At 41.2% G+C, this 27,086-nt stretch overlaps 1 protein-coding gene across 1 annotated transcript in view; it reads left to right on the top strand.

Annotated features, from left to right (window-relative positions):
• Positions 1-1,691: 1,691 nt before the first annotated feature.
• CCDC175 (coiled-coil domain containing 175) overlaps positions 1,692-27,086 on the top strand; it is an 82,507-nt gene continuing 57,112 nt past the window's right edge. The window contains exons 1-6 of the mRNA XM_089907775.1: positions 1,692-1,863; positions 3,605-3,690; positions 5,706-5,817; positions 9,430-9,565; positions 12,205-12,433; positions 26,233-26,355. Of these exons, the coding sequence (XP_089763901.1) occupies positions 1,704-1,863; positions 3,605-3,690; positions 5,706-5,817; positions 9,430-9,565; positions 12,205-12,433; positions 26,233-26,355 (846 nt within the window). The 5' untranslated portion in view covers positions 1,692-1,703. The remainder of the gene's footprint in view (positions 1,864-3,604; positions 3,691-5,705; positions 5,818-9,429; positions 9,566-12,204; positions 12,434-26,232; positions 26,356-27,086) is intronic.

Here is a 27,086-nt window from a genome sequence, read left to right as displayed (position 1 = left end):
GCTCACTGAACACCATCTATGGCTACTGAAGGATCAGAAAGCTTTTTTTGTACTCTCAACTATTTTGTTTATCTTCTGTATCTTTTTTAAGTTTTTTATAATTAAAAAAAGAAAGCTTTACTTTCTTTTCTAATTACAAAGGTATATATGCAATGCCCCCTCAGGGATTGGCCTCACTCATAGACAGTGGAGAGCAACGTGATCCAGATGAGGTGATGAGTAGGAATAATATTCTGGTGGCAGCATAAGGGTTGGCTTAGGGCAGTCCAGTCCAGGTAGTTCAAGAAGAGAGGAATTTATCAGAGGAAGTATGCTACAAGGGCTATAGAAACCAAAGGGAAGTTACGTAAAGGAGATCCCAGACACCAGAAAGCTGCCACAAACCTGTACAGTGCCCACATGCCTGCACTCACTGATAAGCAGCTGGAGACACCAATTCCCACTCCTGCCACCTCTGGAGCCACACAAACTGCTGGGATGCAGTCAACTGTGGTGGCCTGAAACTGCCATTCCAGGAGACGAACAGAATGGCTTCTTTGCCAGCTAATCTCCCACCAGTGTCTCCAACCAGCTGACAAGTGTGTTTGAGGAATGTGGTTTCTAGGCATCCTCCCCCTGCCTCACAGAGAAAAGCACGGAAGGACACGGATGGATCTGAATGCCAAATCTTGCAAAAGAGGGGACCCAGGAGAGTGTTAAAAGCCAGGATATGGTTCTCCCTGGAGGAAGGAGGCTGTTGTACTGTGTCCTCTCCAAGGCAGTCTAGCATAGTGATTCAGGGCATAAACTTTGTGTCCTCATATGCAAACTGGGAAATAACACCTACCTCAAAGGATTGTTATGAGGGTTAAATAGGTTACTGTAGGTAAAGTATTTAGGACAGTGCCTGGAGTATAGCTCCATTCAATAAAGGATAGCTATTGTCATGTTACTTTCACTCTGATTTCAGTTTTGCCATCTGTAAAGAAAACTTAAGAAGGAGGGGGTTAAATCATCTTCGCTGCTCTCTAACCAACCAGAGGAAAGGGGAACTAATAGTTATACTCAATCTGATCCTGATGCAGGGCTGGAGTTTGGAGACGCAGAGAAAAATAATATCCCTGCCTTCAAAGAGCTCATGGTTTGATGAGAAGGCAGAAGAAAATCACTGATTCAAGTTAAAATGTGCACAGTGGTAGAATGTATACAGGGAATGGTCTAGAAGAGTACAGAGATGGGTATTGTAGCATAACGGAAAGATTTATACAGACTCCACTTTAAACCCAAAATTATTCTCTTGTGACGCTGGGCAATTCACTTAGTCATCTCTGCCTCAGTTTCCTTGTCTGTTAAAGTGGAGATAATGAAAGAACTTCCCTCACTAAGCCATTGTGAACATTAAGGGAGCTGTACATACAGCTGTAGTACCTAGCACAGAAATGCGTTCAAAAGTGATCATTATTATGATTCCCACGGTCCACGAGAAGTGTACAAGGGTTCAGGCACAAGTCCTGAACTAAAGAAATGGAAATGGAAGGAGGAAAGGGCGGCTAAAGAGGGACTCATCCTTATAGGATCGCTTGATTATTGTGTATAAAGTTAGAGAAACTGGCGAGGCACCCACCCCAGGTGGCGCGCTGGCGCTCTGCCTCGGCGTCCTCGTTGCCCGTGGCAACCGGCAGTCCCTACCTCTGGCCCGGTAGGCGCTGCGCAGGGGCAGCAAGATGGCTGTGAGCTCCTGGTCCTCAGAGCTGGGGTTCGGCAGCGAGAAGGCGCTGCAGGCGGCCGCTGTCTCCACTGGCCCCTCCCTGGAATTATGCACCTTCCCCTCCACCCTGGGCTCTTCGGTCGCGGCTGCCGCCCTGGAGCAGCTCTTTGTTGTCGGTGAGAAGCCCGTGGGCTCCCGGAGGGACGTCATCTCGGAGGTGGCGCCTAGGCGGCATTAAGCGGGAACCTTCGTGGGGACCCTCCTCCCAGAACTCAGGGCATCCCTGGTAGGGCAGAACCTTCTCCAGCTCCTTGGGGGAGAGGGGGGCGAAAGAGTGGGACCCAGGGCTCAGCTCTGTGGCTTGGCCCAACTCACACTAATAGCTGGTGACAAATTGCGGACAAATCCCTGGACTCCCAGACCACTGCTATTTGCCTGTGATTGGAGTGCCCACCTGCATTTAGATTATGTATTTAATTTCATCTTGTCCCTTCTCGCCTTTTCTTTGCAAGTTAATTTCCTCCAACACTTTGGCATGGCAAACTGGAGGGTTTAACAGGTAAATAAGAAAGGAAGAAACACCTGTTGCATTAGGCAAGGAATTGTGCATTAGGCACAAATACTTTTTCTGCTAATAATTTATTGACGCTCAGAAAGTTTGTCATAGGAAAAAAATTCATTATGCTTTCTTGCCCTGAGTGTGAATTATAAAGTGTGTAGCTCTCCAGCCCATTTGCAAGTGGGAGTACGCTTGTGCTTATTCATTCCATAGAAAAAAGGAAAAGAGACAGCAGGCAATACCTGTCCCTCCCTAACACACACTTGCTTGGAAACTCAGTAACTGATTTTTCACTTGGTTTGAGAGCTTAGTTCATTAAGAGAATCCAAGTTTTCAGGAACTGAGGGCAGAAATTGCTATTTACTCTTCTGAGAGTTGAGGATGGCCACTCAGGGCCCTGGACTCTGGAGTCACACCATTTGTGTCTGAATCCAGACCTCTTATAAGTGATGGGCTCTGTGACCTTGCGCACATGACATGACCTCAAAAGTCTTAGATTTCTCACCTCTGAGATGGGAATCATCATGAAGTTATAAGAATCAACTTAGATTATACATACATGTGAAACATTAAACACATCAAACTCATCCCACACATGTGGATACAGGCCTGGAATCCATTTAGACAGAATCTGTATAATGGAATGGTGACAGAGCCAAGGTGAGTAGAGCTTCCTCTGTTTTCTCTCCTCTTCCTTTTATATTTTATTTTTCCTTCCTTCTTCCCATTCTGCATGTATCTTGTCTTCCTTTGCCTACCAACATTTTCCAAGCCTCTTTTCCTATGTGATTTCAACTTACAGTGTGTGAGAGAAAAGGCGCTATCTTTCATATGTCGATGAATGAAAAGGGTTAGAAACTCTATCTACCTCACACCTACCAGTTTTACAAATACTCTCATCCCATGATTAAAATATTGGCATGGAAGTGAAAATGACATAATGAATTTTTAAAGAATTAAATAAGTGTTGTTTTGTAAAATATTACGTTTAGGATATACGTATACAAATTTATATGAAGACATTCTTAAACCTACACTATGGGCATGTTATATTTATCCCTTTTATAAATATATATGGAATTTTTTTGTCTTGTCCTATACAGATTCCTTCTTTCTACCATGAGTGATACAAAAATAGAATCTTAAGAGGAGTTTGTCCTCAAGAAACATAAAGTATATACCTAAATTAGTACACTGTAAAATAAGAAATAACAAGTACAAAAGAGATTCATATGATGTACTATAGAAATTCAAAGATAGAAGATGTAATTTTCAGCTGAGTAAGATTTGAGTTGGATCTTAAAGGTTAAACAGGATTTGGATAGATAAAAGATCTTAATTTTCTAATTTTTTTTTAGAACAATCACTGCAAAGTGACTACTTTAAATGCAATGAAGAAGCTAAGACCTTTCTTAAGGACGTTGCTATTGCTGTTAAGAAATTGGTATTGTATTATCTATAAGAGCTACTTTTTCAATCTTTCACTTATTTCTTCATCAAACTTTAATTTAGCACCAGCTCTGTTCAACATACTTCAATAGATGAATAGGGAAAATATTTGCCCTGAGTGAAAATTTCTCTCAGTTTCCTAAGCATTTGCACCAGTATGGATCAGTAGTGGATTGGTGCCCGATTTCCCATGCAGAGCACTGAATTAAGGACCTGTGCTATGGATGAGGGCAAGACAGCTCAAGAGAAGAGACCCTGCTGATAACAGAGCTCAGTTAAGGGGTGGGCCACATGGGCAAATGCTTGTGACATCAATATGCGAGCATTGCTTAAAACCAGCAAACAACCTCGGGGATAAACTGCATGCATAGTGCCAATTTTCTCAGGTCTCTATAAGCAATTCCTCACAAAACTGGTGAAAGATTATTTGGCACCTACTCCACTGACACACAGTGCTTTTCAGTGAAAAGAAATAGGTTCTCTTTCAGTTATACTAACTTGGCCCCATCAAAGAAATATTTAAAGAATTTCCTCTTGAAGTGTCACAAAAGTGTCTCTGTTTGGCCCTGGTCCTGAGTGATGTTTCAGAGTGGCAGTGTCTCCTCATTTGATTTAAAAATATTGAATAAGAATCTACTACCTATCAAATATCTAAAAATGTAGAAATATGGCTATAAAGTTAATGAGCTTGAGTCTACAGACTGCTGAGAAAAGCTAATCTTATTACTTTATAATTATATTTTTATGTAATTATATATAGTTCTGTAGGTATACTACAGAATTATAGTTTATAATCCCAGTTAAGTACATATATGTAAACACTGAGAGTTTGTGTGTGTTGTACTGCACTGTGGTCCTGTGGAAACCCTTTCCTCTGTTTCATTCTTTTAGTTATGTCTTTCTCCAGGATTTGAAGTGTTCAAAATAATTATTGTGGCTTATCAAAGTATCTAGTATGTCTCCATTTAATATCTGAGCTGTGAAATCTCTTAAATAGAGATAAATCCTCCCATTTTTTAAAGTAACACATTTTCACTATTATAGAAGCATTGCGTGTTTATTCTGGAAAATTTAGAAAAAAATAGACAAGCAAAAGGAAGGATGTAAAAACCAACATGATCCCACCCTAAAACAATCACGATTGACTCTTTGTTGAATGTCTTGACTACTTTCAGGATATAGACGATTCCTGTATTGAATTTTATTTTTTACAGAAAAGTGGTCTTACTAAATATACAATTATGCAACCTGCTTTTTTATTATTCATAAAATACAATGGCAGTTTCTCAGGTCATAAAGTAACTATAGCCATTATGACCGTTTATTTAAGAGGTGATTTATCTGTTCTTTCCACTAGCAGATTTTTGAATGTTTTTTCCTTTTTGAAACTAGCCCCATATATATATATATATATATATATATATATATATATTTCCAAACAAATAGGCAGGGAGATATTTTTAGGTAGGTATAAGAAAACCACTGTTCTTTTTATACCTAAGCATAGTTTTATAGGCATTTTCCATTTTTAAATTAAGTAGCTTCCTTTCCTTCTCTTTTTTTTTTTTTTTTTTGCCTCTTGGCATGTGGGATCTTAGTTCCCTGACCAGGGATCAAACCCGCACCCCTACAGTGGAAGCACAGTATCTTAACCACTGGATCACCAGGGAAGTCCCAAGAAGCTTCCTTTCTCAATGTCACCCTTTTGTTGGAGTCTTTCCTTTTAAATTTATTGAAACTGCATACAAGGGACACGCACACATAGTGAAAGATAATTTCTGAGTAGAAGAAAATCAGCAGAAATTAAAAGATAAATTAACAATGACACATTAAAAACTCATTGAAGAACAGTTATTTTTCCCACTTGCTATTCCAAATAAAAATAATGGCAAAAGGTACTTACTGAAAAGCAAATTTTGATCTCTGAAAACATTTACAGGGCCTTGTTTAGGAAATCAATTTTATTATTTTAATGTCTTAACTTTTTAACTATGTAATTTACATTTTCAGGAAGAAATGAGAAAATCCACAATTGATCTTCTGGAAATTGAAAGCATGGAACTCAGCCGACTATATTTTCTACTGGAAACTCTTCCCACTAGTGTTAGCAGAGAATTCGAAGGTACTGTGAGGTTATCAACTGTAGAAATTTAGTTTATCTTATAAGAAAATAGAGCCTAGTACTTGTAGCAAGATGAGTTTAATAGTTATTTCATATCAAAAAATAGCCAGAAAGAGTATACAACACAAATATAGTGAGATCCATGATAAGTTTCCCTTACTTTTTAAGTGGAAATAATATATATGACTTGAATTTATATAATTATTGTAAATAGACTAAAGACAATATTGGTCCTTTTGTGACTGGCTTATTTCACCTGGCATGTCTTTGGGGTTAATCCATGTTGTAGCATGTGCCAGAATTTCCTTTCCTTTTAAGGCTGAACAATATTCCATTGTGTGTATATACCATGTTTTGTTTATCCATTCATCCATCAATGGACCCTTGCATTGTTTTCACCTTTTGGCTGTTGTAAATAATGCTGTTACAAAATAATAATAATATCAACGAAATAGTAAATAATAATGCTATTACAAACATGGGTGTGGAAATATCTATTCAAGGCTCTGCTTCCAATTCTTTTGGGTATAAATGCAGAAGGGAATTGCTGGATTGTATGGTAATATAGTAATTTTATGTTTAATTTTTTGAGAAGCTCCCATACTGTTTGCCACAGTGGCTTCACCATTTTACCATCCCTTGCACAATGCACAAGCATTCCAATTTCTCTACATTCTTGCCAGCACTTGATATTTTCTGTTTTTGTTTTGTTTTAAATAACAGCCATCCTAATGGATAAGAATTGGTATCTCATTGTGGTTTGCACTTCCCTAATAATTAGTGATGTTGAGCATTTTTCATGTGCTTATTGGCCATTGGTATATCTTCTTTGGAGGAATGTCTGTTCAGACCCGTTGCCCATCTTTTAATCAGGTTGTTTGTTTCATTGTAGGAATTCTTTATATATTCTGGATGTTAACCCCTTATCAGATATATGATTTGCAAGTATTTTTTCCCATTCCATGGGTTACCTTATCACTCTTGTTAATAATGACTTTTGTTGCACAGAAGTTTTTAATTTTGACATAGTCCAGTTTATATTTTCATTTGTTGTCTGTGCTTTTTGTGTCATATCCAAGAAATCATGGCTAAATCCAACATTATGAAGGTTTCCCCTATGTTTTCTTCTAAGAGTTTTATAGTTTTAGCTCTGACATTTAGGTCTTTGATCCATTTTGAGTTAAATTTTGTATTTGGTGTAAGGTCAGGCTCCAACTTTATTTTTCCAGCTGCCAGGAGTGTTGGCTGAGGCTAACAGCTCAGTTCCTCTACAGGAATTGCCCTAGACAAAAGAGAAAAGCTTCACTTCAAGTTAGACTCCCTCCCCAACTGCTGCCCACATTCAGTGATTGGTCACCAAGAGAGTAGAAAGGTCTGCCTCCTTCGCTCCATGTGGAATAACTCTGAAGTGTCATCACAGCTCCAACTCATCATCATTTAAACGCTCCACCCTTGCCCAACCCTTATGTCCTCAGAGGAGATGTTCCTCAGAGCTTTACACACAAATTTTAAGATTTGTTTCCCAGGGAGCCCAACCTAAAACAGTTGTCTAAATTAAAAAAAAAAAAAAAAAATTTTTAAAGTAGATGTTCCCTTGCAGCTCCAAGTCTACGTTCATTGTCTGCTCTGTCATAAGGGAGCTGGGGCACTGTAAATTTCCCCTTTTGCCAGCTGGTGCAATGTTAAGCTTTGCCAGTACAGAGCACTGAAGGGTTACTGGAGGAAAAAGGGGTTGTCGTCCTGTTCTAGTGTGCTCAGCTTGGCCGACTCCTGCAGTGCAGATAGCTTCTGCCAGCAGTGTGCAACAGTCCTTGGTGCCCAGAAGCTCCCTCCAGCATCCCCTGAGTGGCTTCATGGTAGATTGCTCCCTGTGAGGCAGGTACCCTGGCACCGTTTAGGTGGTTTTGCAGTGAGTTCTGAAGTACAGCAATTCCCTGTGGACCAGTCCCCCCAGTGCCCCCAGAAGCCATATTTCTAGTAAGTTCTGCCAGCGGAACATTTCACGAACTTCTTTGCCATCCAATGAGCCCCAGACCTCTTCAATGAGGTCTAGATCTCAGGTCTGGAGGTGCTGCTTCCTACAGCCCCTGTAGGGCTGCTCCTTGTACCTAGTATTCCTAAAGTCTTCAGAGTTCTCTTTACTTTCTTAGTATTCGTTCCCTCATTACTCTACTTCTCTGCTACAGTTAATAATTCTTTACATTAAAATTTCCCTATTCAATATAAGATTTCTATCTCCCGATTAGACCCTGAGTGACATAGTTATCAAAGAATTTGCACAGTGTCAGTCTAGTTTGGCAGGGAAAATACAACAAACTCCTACATGCAGATAAAAAATAAGACTTAATCTGTGCTCAAGGCAGAATTAAGAATGTTTTTGTTTTGTTTTCTTTGGTTGCCTTTTTTTTTTTTTTTTTTACTGTCCAGATTGGGTTACTTTTATAAGCAGGAAAAATATTTTAGAAGGAAAAAGAAATACCATGCTAGCTTGTAAGGTCCTTGATACACACTGAGTACTTAGCCAAGTAAATTTAATTGACCTTGTGTTTTAAAGCTTTTCAGCTTGAAGTATGGTCCCTGGGTCAGTAGCATCAGCATCACCTGGGAGCTTGTTACAAAATGCAGAATCTCTAGGTCCACCTCTGACCTACTACATCAAAATCTGTATTTCAATAATATCCCCAGGTGATACATATGCATATTCAAGACAAAGTTTGAAAAGCCCTGCTACAATGAACAATTTAACTTGTAGCCTACAAAAAAAGAATCCAACTCTCTCAGGGGAGCTACCAGCCAGTTTCTAGGGAATTTGTTGCATAGAAATGGACGGCCCAGTATCCATTTCTAAACAGCAGTGTTCAAAAATTCATGCATTTTAACCATGTATCTATCAAGCGCTGAGGTAATCCTTTGAAGTCTTATGTGATTACACTGATTTGTTATTTATTAATGAGTAATTAGTTCTTTAACACACTGGGTTCCCTTGAAAGCACAGCCAGAAGCAATGGCTTTTGCACTATTATTTTATTAGGACATACAATCCAAAGAGGAGGAGGGTGGGATAAGGAACCAAAGCAGGGAGAATGGAGAGCTAATATGGCGTGCAATATGATGTTGACTGCTGCTGACGGCAGGTAGTTGAGTGTGAGAATACACCCTCAAGACACAGTGTTACCTCTTCTCAGGAACACCTAGGCAGTGGCTCCTGTCTACCATTGGTCCGATGCTTGCCACACCTCCCAAACTTTCAGTTACACATGCATGGGGGGTGTGAGTGTCTAAAGAAGTCCCATGGTAGAGGTAACAAGGAAGTCCTAGACAGGTGAGAAGTGGATAGGACAGGCAGGAATCAGGTGCTATCAGACTGCACCGCCTGAAATTGTGCAGAGCTCATAGAAAGCTGGTCACCGACCATAGCAGCAGCTGAAATAAGGGAAATAATTGATAGGTAAGATTGAGAGGGTCCAAAGGGGGTGATTAAGAGGTGTCTGATCCAGGAACATAATTAGAAGAATATTTCAAAGAAAGACAATTTATTATTTGAAAAGTCAGTATCTACAATTGTGCAGTTTCTCAAATAACTGAATAACGTTTCTTCCACTTACTTTTAAGAATGTGTCAGGGATGCCCGAAGATTAAATCTTGTTGAGATAAATCAATTACACATGAAAATTACGAGGATAAATGATGAAATAGAGTTTCTGAAGAAGAAAATACTTGATCTGAAAAAAATTAATAAAGCTCTGGGGTAGGTTTTTTCAGGGGTTTTTTTGTTGGTTTTTTTTTTTTTTTAGTATTTGAGGGAGTCGGGGGCTGGGGCTAAAGTGGGAAATCTTTCCTAAGGGATTGTCCTCTGGTCCGAACTGGTGCAGGGCAAGTTAAGAGGTGGAGATCACTTATAGAAGATGACTGGCTGATGAGGGGTGTGTGATGGCTGCAGAGGGCTGGGAAGAGAGCAGAAACTCTTCTACCACCGCAGCCAGGAGACCTGTAAAATTTCAGAGGGAATTCAGCTTCCCAGCAGCAACTACGGTGTGTCAATCACACAGTGCCTCGCACCCCACCTCCAAAGGTAGAAACACACAGTGGTTTTCATTTCCTTTTTAGTAAAATTAAGTTTACAAACCTCAACCACCAAAGCAAGAAATTTTTCTGGGTATTGTGTTGCAAATATGATATCAAACCTGATATATTGTAGCTAGCTTAGTTCCTTAAAGACATTCGGTTATAATCTACTGGAGGGTTGAAAATGGGATTGGCTCTAGATTTTATCTTCAATTAAATGAGAGCTGACACCTGTTAGTTTCTTTTCTTTATTCCTCAGCTGTGTTGTTAGCACTTCCCCCTCTGTGGAAGAAGTGCTTTTCTCCATCTATAAAATGGAGATTACAAATCTTGACTTAGCCCACTGAAGAAGAGATATTCTGAAAGAAAAAAAACAATAAAACCCTGAAGAATAACTCAGTACTACAAGTAAATTCTCAAAAGTAATTCTCAAACTTTCAGTTTGTTGGAGTAAGAAATACTCAAAGAGCCCTCATTATAGTGAAAAAATCTTCTTGGGAAGCTAAAAGAATCAGAAGGTTGCTTGGTGCACAAGATATCAAAGCATCAGGAATTAGGTGGGGACCTCAAGGCCCAGGGACAGGTTCCCAAAGTAGGCCCTCAGAACACCTATTCTGGGAGATGCTCCATGAAAAAGAAAGTTCATGACCACGTAAGTTTGAGAAAGACTGCATACTCTAACTCCTCTTAGGGATTCACAGTGCAGATTTGTGCATGGTGCATGCTAGCCACAATCAAAACTAGACTATCAATTTCTAAACTAATAACAAGGGAAGATAATATCCAGGCTGGAATACTCATATCAACTGACCAGCACCATCACACCCCTATAGACCAGTGATTCTTAAACTTGAGTGTACATCAGAATCACCTGGAACACTTGTTAAATTACTGGGACCTCCACCCCAGATTTCTGATTTAGTAGATCTGGGCAATGGGGGTAAGAATTTGAATTTCTAACAAGTTCCTAGATGCTGCTGATGCTGCTGGTTCTGACCACACTTTGAGAATCACTGCTCTAGAGAAATCTTTATGGAAAGTCAAATTACAAATGAACATAATGTGGGTTGCCTGATGAGCTAGCATCATCAAGCTACAATCACTTATTGCATCCATTTTTCAAAGAAAGATGTATATCAAGGTGCCCACACTCCCTGACAAGTGATCCTCTCCTGGACACTCCTCAAAAACTGGACACAGTCCTCAGAAACTGGGGATGGGGATTTCCTTGGGTCCTACATTCCATTTCTGAGAGCTTTCCCAACCCAGCACAATACACCTAGTCAGGTGTATTGATTTGACTTGTTTTGTTTTGCTTTGCTTCCTTAAGGCCACTCAATCCTTAGTTTGCTTCATTCTTAGAAGGCTTCCTCTATTAAACCTACAAAGCACCCATTATCTGGCCCCATCTAGCCTGAGCTTCTCTTAATTGCCTTTTCTGTGGTAGAGTTGACTTCTGGAAAATAAACTTACCAACAACCTGTTTCCACTTTCCTGAGCCTTTCACACAGTCCGCCTGAGCTAGATAGAGTGTTTAGCCTTGGAGATTAGAAAAAGAAAAACGGCATTACATTGCAGGAGCTTTGAAAAAGGAAAATAGAGAAATGTCACCAATTGTCCTTCCTCCAAATCTTTTATTGTTAGCCCTGGGGTAGATGTTTCTCACAGTCTTAAGGTGGGTGTGGCCAGCAATGGATATGTGAGGTTAATGTCTCCTCTTGTACTCAGATTTGGCTACAGCTGTGAGAAGATAAGTGGGTTCAAATTAGATTTCAAACGCCCTCTGAGCAGTGAAGACAGACTCAGATCCCTCCTCCCCAATTCCTTTCCATCAGAGGAGGATTAGCTTTCTTCTCCTGGGCCTTCTCTGCAGGGCAACGGCATCAGAAGGTGGCTGGAAGAGTGGTGGGATGTTTATCTTTCCTTGGCTTAAACTACATATCTCAGGATGATAAGGTAGCTATGGCAATGCTACATATCAAACCATTTGTCCGGCCAGATTCCATTCACCTGTTCAAAACTGGTTTTGAATCATTGTATGTTTTAAACCAAAATATCCCATAGTTACTACCTAGTGTGTGAGAGTGGGTGGGGTGAGGCAGGACCACAAGACACTTTTGCAGTGATAAAGAGTTGCAAGGTTGACACTTGTGTTTCCTTCTGTCCTTCATCGCAACCAACTTCAGACAATCACAAATTCAACTCTAAAATAAGTATTCGTTAAATTTCCCTCTTTATGGTGGTTCATCTCATCAAGCCGACTTTAAATTTCTTCCTGGAAAGCCATCCTTTTCATGCCAAGAACGATTCTTTTTCTCCTAGTGAACAGCAAGAGGAACTAGCGAGGCATTATGAAAATGTTGTCCTGTCACTCAACCATGCGATGAAAGAAAAAGCCACTACCACTGTTTACATCAATGAGACTTATACCAAAATTAACTCAGAGAAGAAAGAACTAGAATTGCAAAGACAATATATTCAAGAAGTAGAGGAGCAAATGGAAAAAGAAAAAGCAGAATATTTGGAAAAAAAACAAAAGTTGAGTCAAGAGGTAAGTGGCATGATTTACTTTTTTAAAAAATACAGAATTGACGGCAGGAAATGAGAAATAACTTATTTGTCCTTGATGCTAGCAAGCATGCCCGTGGTATCTTCTGCAGGAATAGAGCAGAGGCTCAAGGACACTGGAGCCTGTGGGGAAGATGTCTGATTGTGTAGCGGCATCTGAGTTCATGGGAAAGAATATGAATGACAGGAGTGGTAACACTGGGGTGGCCCCTTGCTTATATGCAGCACTGTAGGTACTAGAAATTTGCTTCTGTGTCACTTGGTTGTCTCTGCAGACAGGATGAGCGAGTTCAGATCTGCCGGAACTGATGCCGAAACCCGAACTCTGTGCACCGTCACCACATTGAGTCTCAGAGAGAGTTTTGGGTGAAGTAGAAAAGAATAGCTTTATTGCTTTGCCGAGAAAGGGGGGCCACAGCGGGTTAATGCCCTCAAAACTGTGTGTCCCCAGCCTGGGTGGGTGGGTTGTGAGGGGAAGGGTTGCTGATAAGGATCAGGGCGCGTGTGGGGCCTGCATCCCTTCAACCCAGAGATCATCTGGAGTCTGGTGGTCTGGTGATGGCTTCTGCGGCTCTCAAGGTTATCGAACTGTGTGACCTTCTCTCTGGAATGAAGAGCGCTTCAACAGGTAGTTAGCATCTTCCCTTTGGTGTGGGTTTTAATGCTGTAGAAGAGCTCAGAGATATTGTTATGTGTGTCCCTTGAGGAGGAACCAGGACCCTGCCCCAAGGCTACACTATTGTTTCCTCACTGCTCCTCCCTTGTCTCTGGATCCCCTCCCTTCCCTGATTAGCAACTGTTTAAACCTGCTCTTTGGAACTCAGGGAAGGTCATGGAGGCTGACTAAAGCTTCCTACAAACAAGAAACGGGACAGGGAAAGACTTTTGTGCCCAGGAGCCCCAGAGTGTACTGCTTGGTTTCACAACTTGTGCCTCTTACTGAATGAATCCAAGAGGAGAGGCCTGCAGAGGGTCTAGGCAGAGCCAAGGGCCCTGTCGACTGAAAAAAAAAAAAAAAGTGCAACCTAGAAGTTGTGAATTTTGTTGTATTTGAGGACCTTACTGAGGACTGTAGCCTGGGAAGGCAGCCTCTAAGATAGTTCTGAGGAAGTGTTCCAAAGAGGTAATGGAGGAGCCAGGATATGTAGAAGTTTTTGCGGGGGGGAAAAAACAGATAGTCCAACATCAAAAGATTATTGCTAATCACAAAAAGACAGGCATCTCAAGGTAATGATTTTAGTGCTTTTCTATGTATGGGAAGATTCAAGAGTCTGGGCTCATTGAAATCATTCCTTTGATAGCATCTTAACTACCTAGGGTCAGTATCCTGTTTTTCTCCATCCTGAAGCCCCTCAGGGCACACCATCAGGCTGAGGCTGCACAGTGGCTGATGGCTTGATGGTGAGTAACATTCGTTGTTTACTGAAATGGCAGGCCACATTTTTTGTCCACAGCCCCAACAGAGAAGGGTATTTTGAGACCAGCAATTTTGTGAGGGTCAGTGGAGATAGCTACTGCATCCTGAATTCTAAATAATTCACCCTCAGAATGGCTTCTGATTGATTCCTCTTTGTTCTGCTTCCGGTTGCCCCAGGGGAAGCAGGGCTATCTCCGTGCTAGGTGTTCCTAGCAGCAGCCTTCTTTTCCTCCATGCAGTGAGGGCCTAGCCCAGGATGGAAATTGCTGTTGAGCTCCTGGTGCTGCCCTCTGCATCATGGGAACTGGCATAACTATAATGCAGGAAATTGGACCTGGGCTTGCAACCCTGCTATATTAAATATGCATAAAGATATATATATATATGTATAAAGAAAGAAAGAAAAGAACATTTATTAAATTGCACTTCTTGAGTCTTAATTAAAATTTAGTAGAATACAATCTGGCAGTGATCAACATTTTGATGCAAGAGAGAGAAATATCACTCCCTGGGAAGTGCAGGCCCCTGGGACAGACTGCCAAGTGAGGGTGCTTGGCTTCGCAAAGAAAAGAATTCAAGAGTGAGACAAAGGGAAAGCAAGTTTATTTAGCGAGATACACATTCCTTAGGCCGAATGCCGAGGTCTCAGAAAGCGAGAGTGGCCTCAGGGTGTGCGGGTGGTTAGTTTTTATGGGCTGTGTAATTTTATACGATAACAAGTGGGAGGAATATTCTATTGCAATATTTTGGGGAAGGGGGTGAGGATTTCCAGGAATTGGGCCACTTCCCTCTTTCTGGCCTTTTATGGTCAGCCTGGGAACTGTCACGGTGCCTGTGGGTATGTCATTTAGCATATGCTAATGTATTACAATGAGTGTATAATGAGGCTTAAGGTCTACTGGAAGTCTTCCACCATCCTGGGCCTATTGATTCTAACAAGTTTTTTGTTTTTTTTTTGACTGCATTGGGTCTTTGTTGCTACGCTCGGGGCTTTCTCTAGTTGTGGTGAGCAGGGGCTACTCTTCATTGCAGTGCGTGTGCTTCTCATTGCCGTGGTTTCTCTTGTTGTGGAGCACGGGCTCTAAGCGCTCGGGTTTCAGTAGTTGTGGCATGTGGGCTCAGTAGTTGTGGTGCACGGATTTAGTTGCTCCGCGGCATGTGGGATCTTCCCGGACCAGGGCTCGAACCGGTGTCCCCTGCGTTGGCAGGGGAAGCCCCTAATCAGTTTTTAGAGTATCCTGTTTTTCTCCAACGGCTTTGTCCCCTTCCTCATTCTTTTAATGGTTTTGCCCTGCCCTCTCCCTTCGTCTCAGTTTGGTTCTTGGGATGATTGGTTTCATGATAAGACTATTCATAAGTTCCAGTCAGGTCTGAGAGTCTCTATCCTTTAAAGTGCCCCTGTTTTCAGAAACAGTTTTACACTAAAACCATGGATTATTTTTCTTAAGTATAGACAGTTCAGCCCTAGTCATCCTCAGAACAGGCACTTTGTGAAGTCGCTGGCAAAGAGTCCCTTGGGCAGTCTGCAGCCACTAAACAGAATTTGTAAAAGCTGAGTTCCCTGGACCTTTTCCGGGGGTGAAGGCAGCTGTTAGCCTGCATTGCAGTAGTGGAGTCAACTGAAATTCCTGACTCTTATCAGTGGACTAGACCTTGCTTGGATTTTTTGTTATTGCAATGAAATAGAGTCAGGACAACAAGGACCTAAAGGGGTTTTCCTGTTTTCATTCTCTACCCACAACAATGATGAGAGGACTTCATTTCACCCACTGTTTCCAGCCCTCTGCTGGACTTTCTCTATGAGCAGTCTGGAAGCCCCACACTGGAGGGGTTCACTGAAGTTATAGGGGCAGAAAGTGGGATGTGTCTGCATGGACACAGGGGAGGGACGATGTGCAGGGCAGTGTAGGTTAGGAGTGGGGAGAGCCTTGTCCCTTTTCTTTACTTCCCCAGGGGCTGAAACAATGGTCAGTAGTGGCATGGGATCTGAGCTTTGCCCACCAAAAGGAAGGCTCCACCAGGCAGGGATTTTGTCTGGCTTTTTTCATTGCTAAATTCTAGCATCAGGATCAGTGCCTCTCGCATGTTGTAGGCACTCTATAATATTACTGTATTGAATGATTGAGTTTCTAACTTCACTTTAAGCTCTAAAGGGAAGTTTCTACCCTCCCCAACCCCTTCCTATTCTTTAATATAAATGTTAAAAGGAAGGAAGCCCAGAGGGGCTTCAAATTGAGAATTTGAGAACATGATATGTTCTCCTTCCTTTTGTGAATAGTGTTTCTCAGGGATCCACAAACTTTTTCTGAAAGGGGCCAGAGAGTAATAGGGCTTTGTGGACCATACACAGTCCCTGTCACAACTACTCAACTCTGCTGTTTTAGCACAGAGAAGCCAAGAGCACTACCGAAATAAATGAACGTGGCTTCACAAAGACAGGTGCAGGCTGGATTTGGCCTACAGGTAGTAGTTTGCCTACCCCTGGTCTATCTCCCTGGAAAAGAGTTAGGATACTTTCAGATGCAAATAGCAGAAGCCCTGACTCAAACTGACTTAAATAGTAAGGACATTTATTATCTTACACAGTAGGAATTCCCAAGGTAGGGCAGACTGCAGGACTAGCTAATTCAGTGGCTCATCCCTCCTCCATCTTTCATCTTAAGGCTGGTTTCCCTCTTCATCACAAGACGGCTGCCAGTGACAACTGGACTCTGTTTCCTTTCTCAAGTAGAAAGAAGAAAACCTTTCCCAACCAAGGACATAAGTTTCTTGCTATGTCTGATCCGGCCAGGTTAAGACAGTGCCCACCCCAGAACAATAGTGGATCCTAAGGGAAAACGTGTACAAGTGGACTAGACCAACTGGGAGTGGATATTAAGGACTCAACCACCAATGCTCACTAAATGCACATCATATGCCATAGTAACAGCCTGTTAATTCCCTTTATTTCCAATGAGAAAGGAAAAGCTGTTTACAGCTGTCAGAGTCTTCAAACCGTAAGTTCTCTTCTAACACAAAAGAGTTTTTGCTAATATTATTTCTATAATTGCAAGACCCAAGACCTTGGGAGAAGGCTTAGGCCAAAGTATGAGCACAGAATTTCAATTTTCAACAAAATTTATTATCACCAAGTTTCATTTTAATGCACCTGTGCCCTAGTGCAGAGATAACTGATAATGTTCACATTCATTCAGAGTAACCACTTTGGGTGAATTGGCTGGTGGCTTTGATGGAAAGCCACACAAACATGTTTTCATAACTCTTTAATACAGAGTTAAATATACTTTCTCTGGCCTTACTATTCAGTTACCTTTTTCTTCATAATTCATTTTGCCAGACAAATCCATGATGTGTCTAATTTTGATAAGGTGACTCATTTCAATAGGATCTGACAGGTAATCACAATATGTTTAATCATAGGAAAACTTATTTATCCTGTCAGTGAAAATAATCAATAATCAATCTGTAACAAGAATAGAAAAGTTTTTTATTTGAGCCAAACTAAGGACTAGCTCAGAAGCCATCTTCCCAGGTTACTCTGAGAAGCTGCTCCAGAGAAGCATGGTTTTCAGTATAGTTTATTTTTTTTTTTTTTGCAGTACACGGGCCTCTCACTGTTGTGGCCTCTCCCGTTGCGGAGCACAGGCTCTGGACACGCAGGCTCAGCGGCCATGGCTCATGGGCCTAGCCGCTCCGCGTTCCTATATCTCAAAATGTGAAAATTTCTTTTATCAATCCCCAACAGGTCAGTGACCCCTTCAATGGGTCCTTTGCCCAGTGTTGCAAATGCCAATCAAACGAAACCGGGTTCAAAATCAGAAACTCGAGTCATTGATCAAGGAGTGGAGAAGGGAGAGCTTGTGCTCTAAAAGCACCATCTCCCTGAAGGGAGGGGAATAAGGGAATTTTAAGGATTAGGAGGCGGTGGTCATCAGGGCTCTAGGAAGGGGGCAGAGATTTACAGAGGCAGCCAGAGCAGCTAGGGCATGCACAGTCTTCCATGCTTCCTTGCACAGGGCATGAATTGTGCCTAGCAGAGTATAAATGCCCCCTTTGGGCAGAGATCTTAACATGGTAATGAAGCAAAGGTAACTTTCTGACACCTCTAGGCCTCATCTGCGCAGGCAGAGCACTCCTGTGGTCAAGTCACAGTCAGTTCAGGGCATTTGACCACTGAATATCTCTTAAGACACAGCTGCAAAACATTTCTACCAAATACTGGGCGCTTTTGAAACAAGCCCAGGTAAATGGAGATAAGGATCCTTTAGCTCTCAGGGGCTGGTATGGGTGACAAAATGGTAAGTTGTTTAGGATTGTGAGCTGCCCTATCTTCAGTGATTTTGTTTTTGGTCTGTTTTACTTCTCATGAAATAACGTGAATTTAGATTTCCAAACAATTGTTAATTCCTTCCTTTGACTCTTCTGATGTGCTTAGCGCACAGTAAATCTGGTAACAATTGCTATGATGTTTTACTAGTAAATTTTACAATGGCAGTTGCTTTTTTTTTTCTTTTTTTTTTTTAAACATCTTTATTGGGATATAATTGCTTTACAATGGTGTGTTAGTTTCTGCTTTATAACAAAGTGAATCAGTTATACATATACATATGTTCCCATATGTCTTCCCTCTTGCGTCTCCCTCCCTCCCACTCTCCCTATCCCACCCCTCCAGGCTGTCACAAAGCACCCAGCTAATATCCCTGTGCCTTGCGGCTGCTTCCCCCTAGCTATCTACCTTACTACGTTTGTTAGTGTGTATATGTCCATGACTCTCTCTCGCCCTGTCAAAGCTCACCCTTCCCCCTCCCCATATCCTCAAGTCCGTTCTCCAGTAGGTCTGCGTCTTTATTCCTGTCTTACCCCTAGGTTCTTCATGTCATTTTTTCCCTTAAATTCCATATATATGTGTTAGCATACGGTATTTGTCTTTTTCTTTCTGACTTACTTCACTCTGTATGACAGACTCTAGGTCTATCCACCTCATTACAAATAGCTCAATTTCATTTCTTTTTATGGCTGAGTAATATTCCATTGTATATATGTGCCACATCTTCTTTATCCATTCATCCGATGATGGGCGCTTAGGTTGTTTCCATCTCTGGGCTATTGTAAATAGAGCTGCAATGAACATTTTGGTACATGACTCTTTTTGAATTTTGGTTTTCTCAGGGTATATGCCCAGTAGTGGGATTGCTGGGTCATATGGTAATTCTATTTGTAGTTTTTTAAGGAACCTCCATACTGTTCTCCATAGTGGCTGAACCAATTCACATTCCCACCAGCAGTGCAAGAGTGTTCCCTTTTCTCCACACCCTCTCCAGCATTTATTGTTTCTAGATTTTTTGATGATGGCCATTCTGACTGGTGTGAGATGATATCTCATTGTAGTTTTGATTTGCATTTCTCTAATGATTAATGATGTTGAGCATTCTTTCATGTGTTTGTTGGCATTCTGTATATCTTCTTTGGAGAAATGTCTATTTAGGGCTTCTGCCCATTTTTGGATTGGGTTGTTTGTTTTTTTGTTATTGAGCTGCATGAGCTGCTTGTAAATTTTGGAGATTAATCCTTTGTCAGTTGCTTCATTTGCAAATATTTTCTCCCATTCTGAGGGTTGTCTTTTGGTCTTGATTATGGTTTCCTTTGCTGTGCAAAAGCTTTGAAGTTTCATTAGGTCCCATTTGTTTATTTTTGTTTTTATTTCCATTACTCTAGGAGATGGATCAAAAAAGATCTTCCTGTGATTTATGTCATAGAGTGTTCTGCCTATGTTTTCCTCTAAGAGTTTGATAGTTTCTGGCCTTACATTTAGGTCTTTAATCCATTTTGAGCTTGTTTTTGTGTATGGTGTTAGGGAGTGATCTAATCTCATACTTTTACATGTACCTGTCCAATTTTCCCAGCACCATTTATTGAAGAGGCTGTCCTTTCTCCACTGTACATTCCTGCCACCTTTATCAAAGATAAGGTGTCCATATGTGCGTGGGTTTATCTCTGGGCTTTCTATCCTGTTCCATTGATCTATCTTTCTGTTTTTGTGACAGTACCATACTGTCTTCATTACTGTAGCTTTGTAGTATAGTCTGAAGTCAGGGAGCCTGATTCCTCCAGCTCCTTTTTTCGTTCTCAAGACTGCTTTGGCTATTCGGGGTCTTTTGTGTTTCCATACAAATTGTGAAATTTTTTGTTCTAGTTCTGTGAAAAATGCCAGTGGTAGTTTGATAGGGATTGCATTGAATCTGTAGATTGCTTTGGGTAGTAGAGTCATTTTCACAATGTTGATTCTTCCAATCCAAGAACATGGTATATCTCTGCATCTATTTGTATCATCTTTAATTTCTTTCATCAGTGTCTTATAATTTTCTGCATACAGATCTTTCGTCTCCTTAGGTAGGTTTATTCCTAGATATTTTATTCTTTTTGTTGCAATGGTAAATGGGAGTGTTTTCTTGATTTCACTTTCAGATTTTTCATCATTAGTATATAGGAATGCCAGAGATTTCGGTGCATTAATTTTGTATCCTGCTACTTTACCAAATTCATTGATTAGCTCTAGTAGTTTTCTGGTAGCATCTTTAGGATTCTCTATGTATAGTATCATGTCATCTGCAAACAGTGCCATCTTTACTTCTTCTTTTCCGATTTGGATTCCTTTTATTTCCTTTTCTTCTCTGATTGCTGTGGCTAAAACTTCCAAAACTATGTTGAATAATAGTGGTGAGAGTGGGCAACCTTGTCTTGTTCCTGATCTTAGTGGAAATGCTTTCAGTTTTTCACCATTGAGGATGATGTTTGCTGTGGGCTTGTCATATATGGCCTTTATTATGTTGAGGAAAGTTCCCTCTATGCCTACTTTCTGCAGGGTTTTTATCATACATGGGTGTTGAATTTTGTCGAAAGCTTTCTCTGCATCTATTGAGATGATCATATGGTTTTTCTCCTTCAATTTGTTAATATGGTTTATCACATTGATAGATTTGCGTATATTGAAGAATCCTTGCATTCCTGGAATAAACCCCACTTGATCATGGTGTATGATCCTTTTAATGTGCTGTTGGATTCTGTTTGCTAGTATTTTGTTGAGGATTTTTGCATCTATGTTCATCAGTGATATTGGCCTGTAGCTTTCTTTCTTTGTGACATCCTTGTCTGGTTTTGGTATCAAGGTGATGGTGGCCTCGTAGAAGGAATTTGGGAGTGTTCCTCTCTCTGCTATATTTTGGAAGAGTTCGAGAAGGATAGGTGTTAGCTCTTCTCTAAACGTTTGATAGAATTCACCTGTGAAGCCATCTGGTCCTGGGCTTTTGTTTGTTGGAAGATTTTTAATCACAGTTTCAATTTCAGTGCTTGTGATTGGTCTGTTCATATTTTCTATTTCTTCCTGATTCAGTCTTGGCAGGTTGTGCATTTCTAAGAATTTGTCCATTTCTTCCAGATTGTCCATTTTATTGGCATAGAGTTGCTTGTAGTAATCTCTCATGATTTTTTTTATTTCTGCAGTGTCAGTTGTTACTTCTCCTTTTTCATTTCTAATTCTATTGATTTGAGTCTTCTCCCTTTTTTTCTTTATGAGTCTGGCTAGTGGTTTATCTATTTTGTTTATCTTCTCAAAGAACCAGCTTTTAGTTTTATTGATCTTTGCTATTGTTTCCTTCATTTCTTTTTCATTTATTTCTGATATGATTTTTATGATTTCTTTCCTTCTGCTAGCTTTGGGGTTTTTTTGTTCTTCTTTCTCTAATTGCTTGAGGTGCAAGGTTAGGTTGTTTATTCGAGATGTTTCCTGCTTCTTAAGGTGGGCTTGTATTGCTATAAACTTCCCCCTTAGAACTGCTTTTGCTGCATCCAATAGGTTTTGGGTCGTTGTGTCTCCATTGTCATTTGTTTCTAGGTATTTTTTTATTTCCTCTTTGATTTCTTCAGTGATCACTTCATTACTAAGTAGTGTATTGTTTAGCCTCCATGTGTTTGTATTTTTTACAGATCTTTTCCTGTAATTGATATCTAGTCTCATGGCGTTGTGGTCAGAAAAGATACTTGATACAATTTCAATTTTCTTAAATTTACCAAGGCTTGATTTGTGGCCCAAGATATGACCTATCCTGGAGAATGTTCCATGAGCACTTGAGAAAAATGTGTATTCTGTTGTTTTTGGATGGAGTGTCCTATAAATATCAATTAAGTCCCTCTTGTTTAATGTATCATTTAAAGCTTGTGTTTCCTTATTTATTTTCATTTTGGATGATCTGTCCATGGGTGAAAGTGGGGTGTTAAAGTCCCCTACTATGAATGTGTTACTGTCGATCTCCCCTTTTATGGCTGTTAGTATTTGCCTTATGTATTGAGGTGCTCCTATGTTGGGTGCATAAATATTTACAATTGTTATATCTTCTTCTTGGATCGATCCCTTGATCATTATGTAGTGTCCTTCTTTGTCTCTTTTAATAGTCCTTATTTTAAAGTCTATTTTGTCTGATATGAGAATTGCTACTCCAGCTTTCTTTTGGTTTCCATTTGCATGGAATATCTTTTTCCATCCCCTTACTTTCAGTCTGCATGTGTCTCTAGGTCTGAAGTGGGTCTCTTGTAGACAGCATATATAAGGGTCTTGTTTTTGTATCCATTCAGCCAATCTGTGTCTTTTGGTGGGAGCATTTAGTCCATTTACATTTAAGGTAATTATCGATATGTATGTTCCTATTCCCATTTTCTATATTGTTTTGGGTTCGTTATTATAGGTCTTTTACCTTCTCTTGTGTTTCTTGTCTAGAGAAGTTCCTTTAGCATTTGTTGTAAAGCTGGTTTGGTGGTGCTGAACTCTCTCAGCTTTTGCTTGTCTGTAAAGGTTTTAATTTCTCCATCAAATCTGAATGGGATCCTTGCTGGGTAGAGTAGTCTTGGTTGCAGGTTTTTCTCCTTCATCACTTTCAGTATGTCCTGCCACTCCCTTCTGGCTTGTAGGGTTTCTGCTGAGAGATCAGCTGTTAACCTTATGGGGATTCCCTTGTGTGTTATTTGTTGTTTTTCCCTTGCTGCTTTTAATATGCTTTCTTTGTATTTAATTTTTGACAGTTTGATTAATATGTGTCTTGGCATATTTCTCCTTGGATTTATCCTGTATGGGACTCTCTGTGCTTCCTGGACTTGATTAACTATTTCCTTTCCCATATTAGGGAAGTTTTCAACTATAATCTCTTCAAATATTTTCTCAGTCCCTTTCTTTTTCTCTTCTTCTTCTGGAACCCCTATAATTCGAATGTTGGTGCGTTTAATGTTGTCCCAGAGGTCTCTGAGACTGTCCTCAGTTCTTTTCATTCTTTTTTCTTTATTCTGCTCTGCAGTAGTTATTTCCACTATTTTATCTTCCAGGTCACTTATCCGTTCTTCTGCCTCAGTTATTCTGATATTGATCCCATCTAGAATACTTTTAATTTCATTTATTGCGTTGTTCATCGTTGCTTGTTTCATCTTTATTTCTTCTAGGTCCTTGTTAACTGTTTCTTGCATTTTGTCCATTCTACTTCCAAGATTTCGGATCATCCTTACTATCATTATTCTGAATTCTTTTTCAGGTAGACTGCCTATTTCCTCTTCATTTGTTAGGTCTGGTGCATTTTTATCTTGCTCCTTCATCTGCTGTGTGTTTTTCTGTCTTCTCATTTTGCTTATCTTACTGTGTTTGGGGTCTCCTTTTTGCAGGCTGCAGGTTCGTAGTTCCTGTTGTTTTTGATGTCTGTCTCCAGTGGTTAAGGTTGTTTCAGTGGTTTGTGTAGGCTTCCTGGTAGAGGGGACTAGTGCCTGTGTTGTGGTGCATGAGGCTGGATCTTGTCTCTCTAGTGGGCAGGTTCACGTCTGGTGGTGTGTTTTGGGGTGTCTGTGGCCTTATTATGATTTTAGGCAGCCTCTCTGCTAATGGGTGGGGCTGTGTTCCTGTTTTGCTAGTTCTTTGCATAGGTTGTCCAGCACTGTGGCTTGCTGGTCGTTGAGTGAAGCTGGGTGCTGGTGTTAAGATGGAGGTCTCTGGGAGATTTCCGCCGTTTAATATTATGTGGAGCTGGGAGGTCTCTTGTTGACCAGTGTCCTGAAGTTGGCTCTCCTACCTCAGAGGCAGAGCCCTGACTCCTGGCTGGAGCACCAAGAGCCTTTCATCCACACGGCTCAGAATAAAAGGGAGAAAAAGTAGAGAGAATTAGTAGAAGTATGAGGAAAGAAAGAAGGAAAGGAGGAAAGAAAGGAGGGAGGGAGAGAGGAAGGAAGGAAGGAGTTAAAGAAGGAAAAAAGACAGAAAGAAAGAAGATACAGTAAAAATAAAATAAAGTATAATATAGTTATTGAATTAAAAAATATTTAGAAAAAAAAAGGGACGGATAGAACCTTAGGACAAATGTTGGAAGCAAAGCTATACAGAGAAAATCTTACACAGAAGCATACACATACACCTTCACAAAAAGAGGTAAAGGGGGAAAAATCATAAATCTTGCTCTCAGAGACCACCGCCTCAATTTGGGGTGATTCGTTGTCTAAAGGAGGGAAGGAAGGAAGGAAAGAAAGAAAGAAAGAACGAAGGTAAAGTATAATAAAGTTATTACAATTAAAATTAATTATTAAGAAAAAAAATTTTTTAAAAGAACCGTGGACGGATAGAGCCCTAGGACAAATGGTGGAAGCAAGAGTATACGGACAAGATCTCACACAGAAGCATACATGTACACATTCACAAAAAGAGGAAAAGGGAAAAAAATCATAGATCTCGCTCCTAAATTCCACCTCTTCAATTTGGGATCATTCCTTGTCTATTCAGGTATTCCACAGATGCAGGGTATATCAAGTTGATTGTGGAGCTTTAATCCGCTGCTTCTGAGGCTGCTGGGAGAGATTTCCCTTTCTCTTCTTTGTTCTCACAGCTCACAGGAGCTCAGCTTTGGATTTGGCTCTGCCTCTGCGTGTAGGTCGCTGGAGGGCGTCTGTTTTTTGCTCAGACAGGACGGGGTTAAAGGAGCCGCTGATTCGGGGGCCCCGGCTCACTCAGGCCGGGGGTGGGGGGAAGGAGGGGTACTGCGTGCGGGGCGGGCCTGCGGCGTCAGAGGCGGCGTGACGTTGTGGCAGAGGCCGGCGTGACGTTGCACCAGCCTGAGGCCCGCCGTGCGTTCTCCCGGGGAAGTTGTCCCTGGATCCTGGGAACCTGGCAGTGGCGGGCTGCACAGGCTCCGCAGAAGAGGGGTGTGGAGAGTGACCTGTGCTCGCACACAGGCCCCTTGGTGGGGGCAGCAGCAGCCTTAGCGTCTCCCGCCCGTCTTTGGGGTCCGCGCTTTTAGCCGCGGCTCGCGCCCGTCTCTGGGGTTCGCGCTTTTAGCCGCGGCTCGTGCCCGTCTCTGGGGTTCGCGCTTTTAGCCGCGGCTCGCACCCGTCTCTGGAGTTCCTTTAAGCAGCGCTCTTAAACCCCTCTCCTCGAGCACCAGGAAACAAAGAGGGAAGAAAAAGTCTCTTGCCTCTTCGGCAGGTGCAGGCTTTTCCCCGAACTCCCTCCCGGCAAGTCGTGGTGCACTAACCCCTTCAGGCTGTGTTCACGCCGCCAACCCCAGTCCTCTCCCTGCGCTCCGTCCAAAACCGAAACCCGAGCCTCAGCTCGCAGCCCCGCCTGCCCCGGCGGGTGAGCAGACAAGCCTCTCGGGCTGGTGAGTGCCGGTCGGCACCGATCCTCTGTGCGGGAATCTCCCTGCTTTGCCCTCTGCACCCGTCGCTGTGCACTACTCCGCGGCCCCGAAGCTCCCCCCTCCGCCTCCTGCAGTCTCCGCCCGCGGAGGGGGCTTCCTAGTGTGTGGAAACTTTTCCTCCTTCACAGCTCCCTCCCACTGGTGCAGGTGCCGTCCTTATTCTTTTGTCTCTGTTTTTTTTTTTTTTTCTTTTGCCTTACCCAGGTACGTGGGGAGTTTCTTGCCTTTTGGGAGGCCTGAGGTCTTCTGCCAGCCTTCAGTAGGTGTTCTGTAGGAGTTGTTCCACGTGTAGATGTATTTCTGGTGTATCCGTGGGGAGGAAGGCGATCTCCGCGTCTTACTCTTCCGCCATCTTCAAGGTCCCCCCAATGGCAGTTGCTTTTATAATTTGCTGTTAATGATCATTGTTTCATTGTTCCTCTAAATTTACTAGTTCAACATTTTATAATTACAGTTTGATCCTTGTGATTTATTATTTTTCCTCTGATGCTTCAAACTAAGCAAACCTGTTTTTTTTAATTTGATAATATACTTAGATTGAATATGGTATACTTAAATATGAATTAGGTTGACAAAATTTAAAAAAAAAATTTCCTAAACTGTGTTGTCCTCTTAAGCTTTTTGATTTGTTTATTATGTTTGTCACTACAGATTGATGAATATAAAAAACTCTGTGAACTAAAGAGAAAGGAGACTTACAAAAAGAAGAAAGAATTGGATAGATTAAGGCTTAAAATGACAAAAATGAGAGAAACCCTTGCTACCAGCACAGTGGTAAGAAAGAATAAACTATGTTTCTTCAAGCCTGACCCCAAGCACCTCAATATACACTGCCTTGAATACAACTAATAGCAGGTGGTTTAAAAAAGGAGCTGATATTAATTAATCTTCATGCCATTCGGGGAAGAATGTTTTTGGCATGTTAATCTTTTCTGACATTTAAAGTGTCATAGGGCAATTGTGTTTTCTTCTTTAGGATATGATGGAATGAAGGAAGTTTGGAATGCTTAGGTACACATTGCATTTGATGGGCCAAAATACTGTAAAAATGTTTTTTAAAAAATACATACAGAACCGACCAAATGGATATAGAATCATATGTAATGGTTGTGTGAGATTGCTTTATTTTACATAACAAAGTGAATAAACATGGGCAGATTCCTTAATTCTGAATGTGTGATAATAAAACAGAATTTAGGCTCTCCATTTATATTGAGTACATTAATATGGAAAGGAGACTATTTGTCTCTTTGAGTTAGAAAATACTTCAGAGCTCTGTACTTCTATTTTTCTTTTGTTGTTGTTGTTGCTAGTTTTTTTTTAATTTTATTTTTTTCTTTTTCTCCCTCCCTCCCACCCTCCCTATCGCACCCCTCCAGGCGGTCACAAAGCACCGAGCTGATCTCCCTGTGCTATGCGGCTGCTTCCCACTAGCTATCTACCTTACGTTTGGTAGTGTATATATGTCCATGCCTCTCTCTCGCTTTGTCACAGTTTACCCTTCC

Source organism: Delphinapterus leucas, chromosome 2 (assembly GCF_059928025.1).
Source record: "Delphinapterus leucas isolate spDelLeu-1000000601 "Yukka" chromosome 2, BTC_Dleu_Yukka2, whole genome shotgun sequence".
Lineage (NCBI taxonomy): Eukaryota > Metazoa > Chordata > Mammalia > Artiodactyla > Monodontidae > Delphinapterus > Delphinapterus leucas.
The sequence above is the reverse complement of the archived record's forward strand: the minus strand, read 5'-3'. Positions and strand labels throughout refer to the sequence as shown.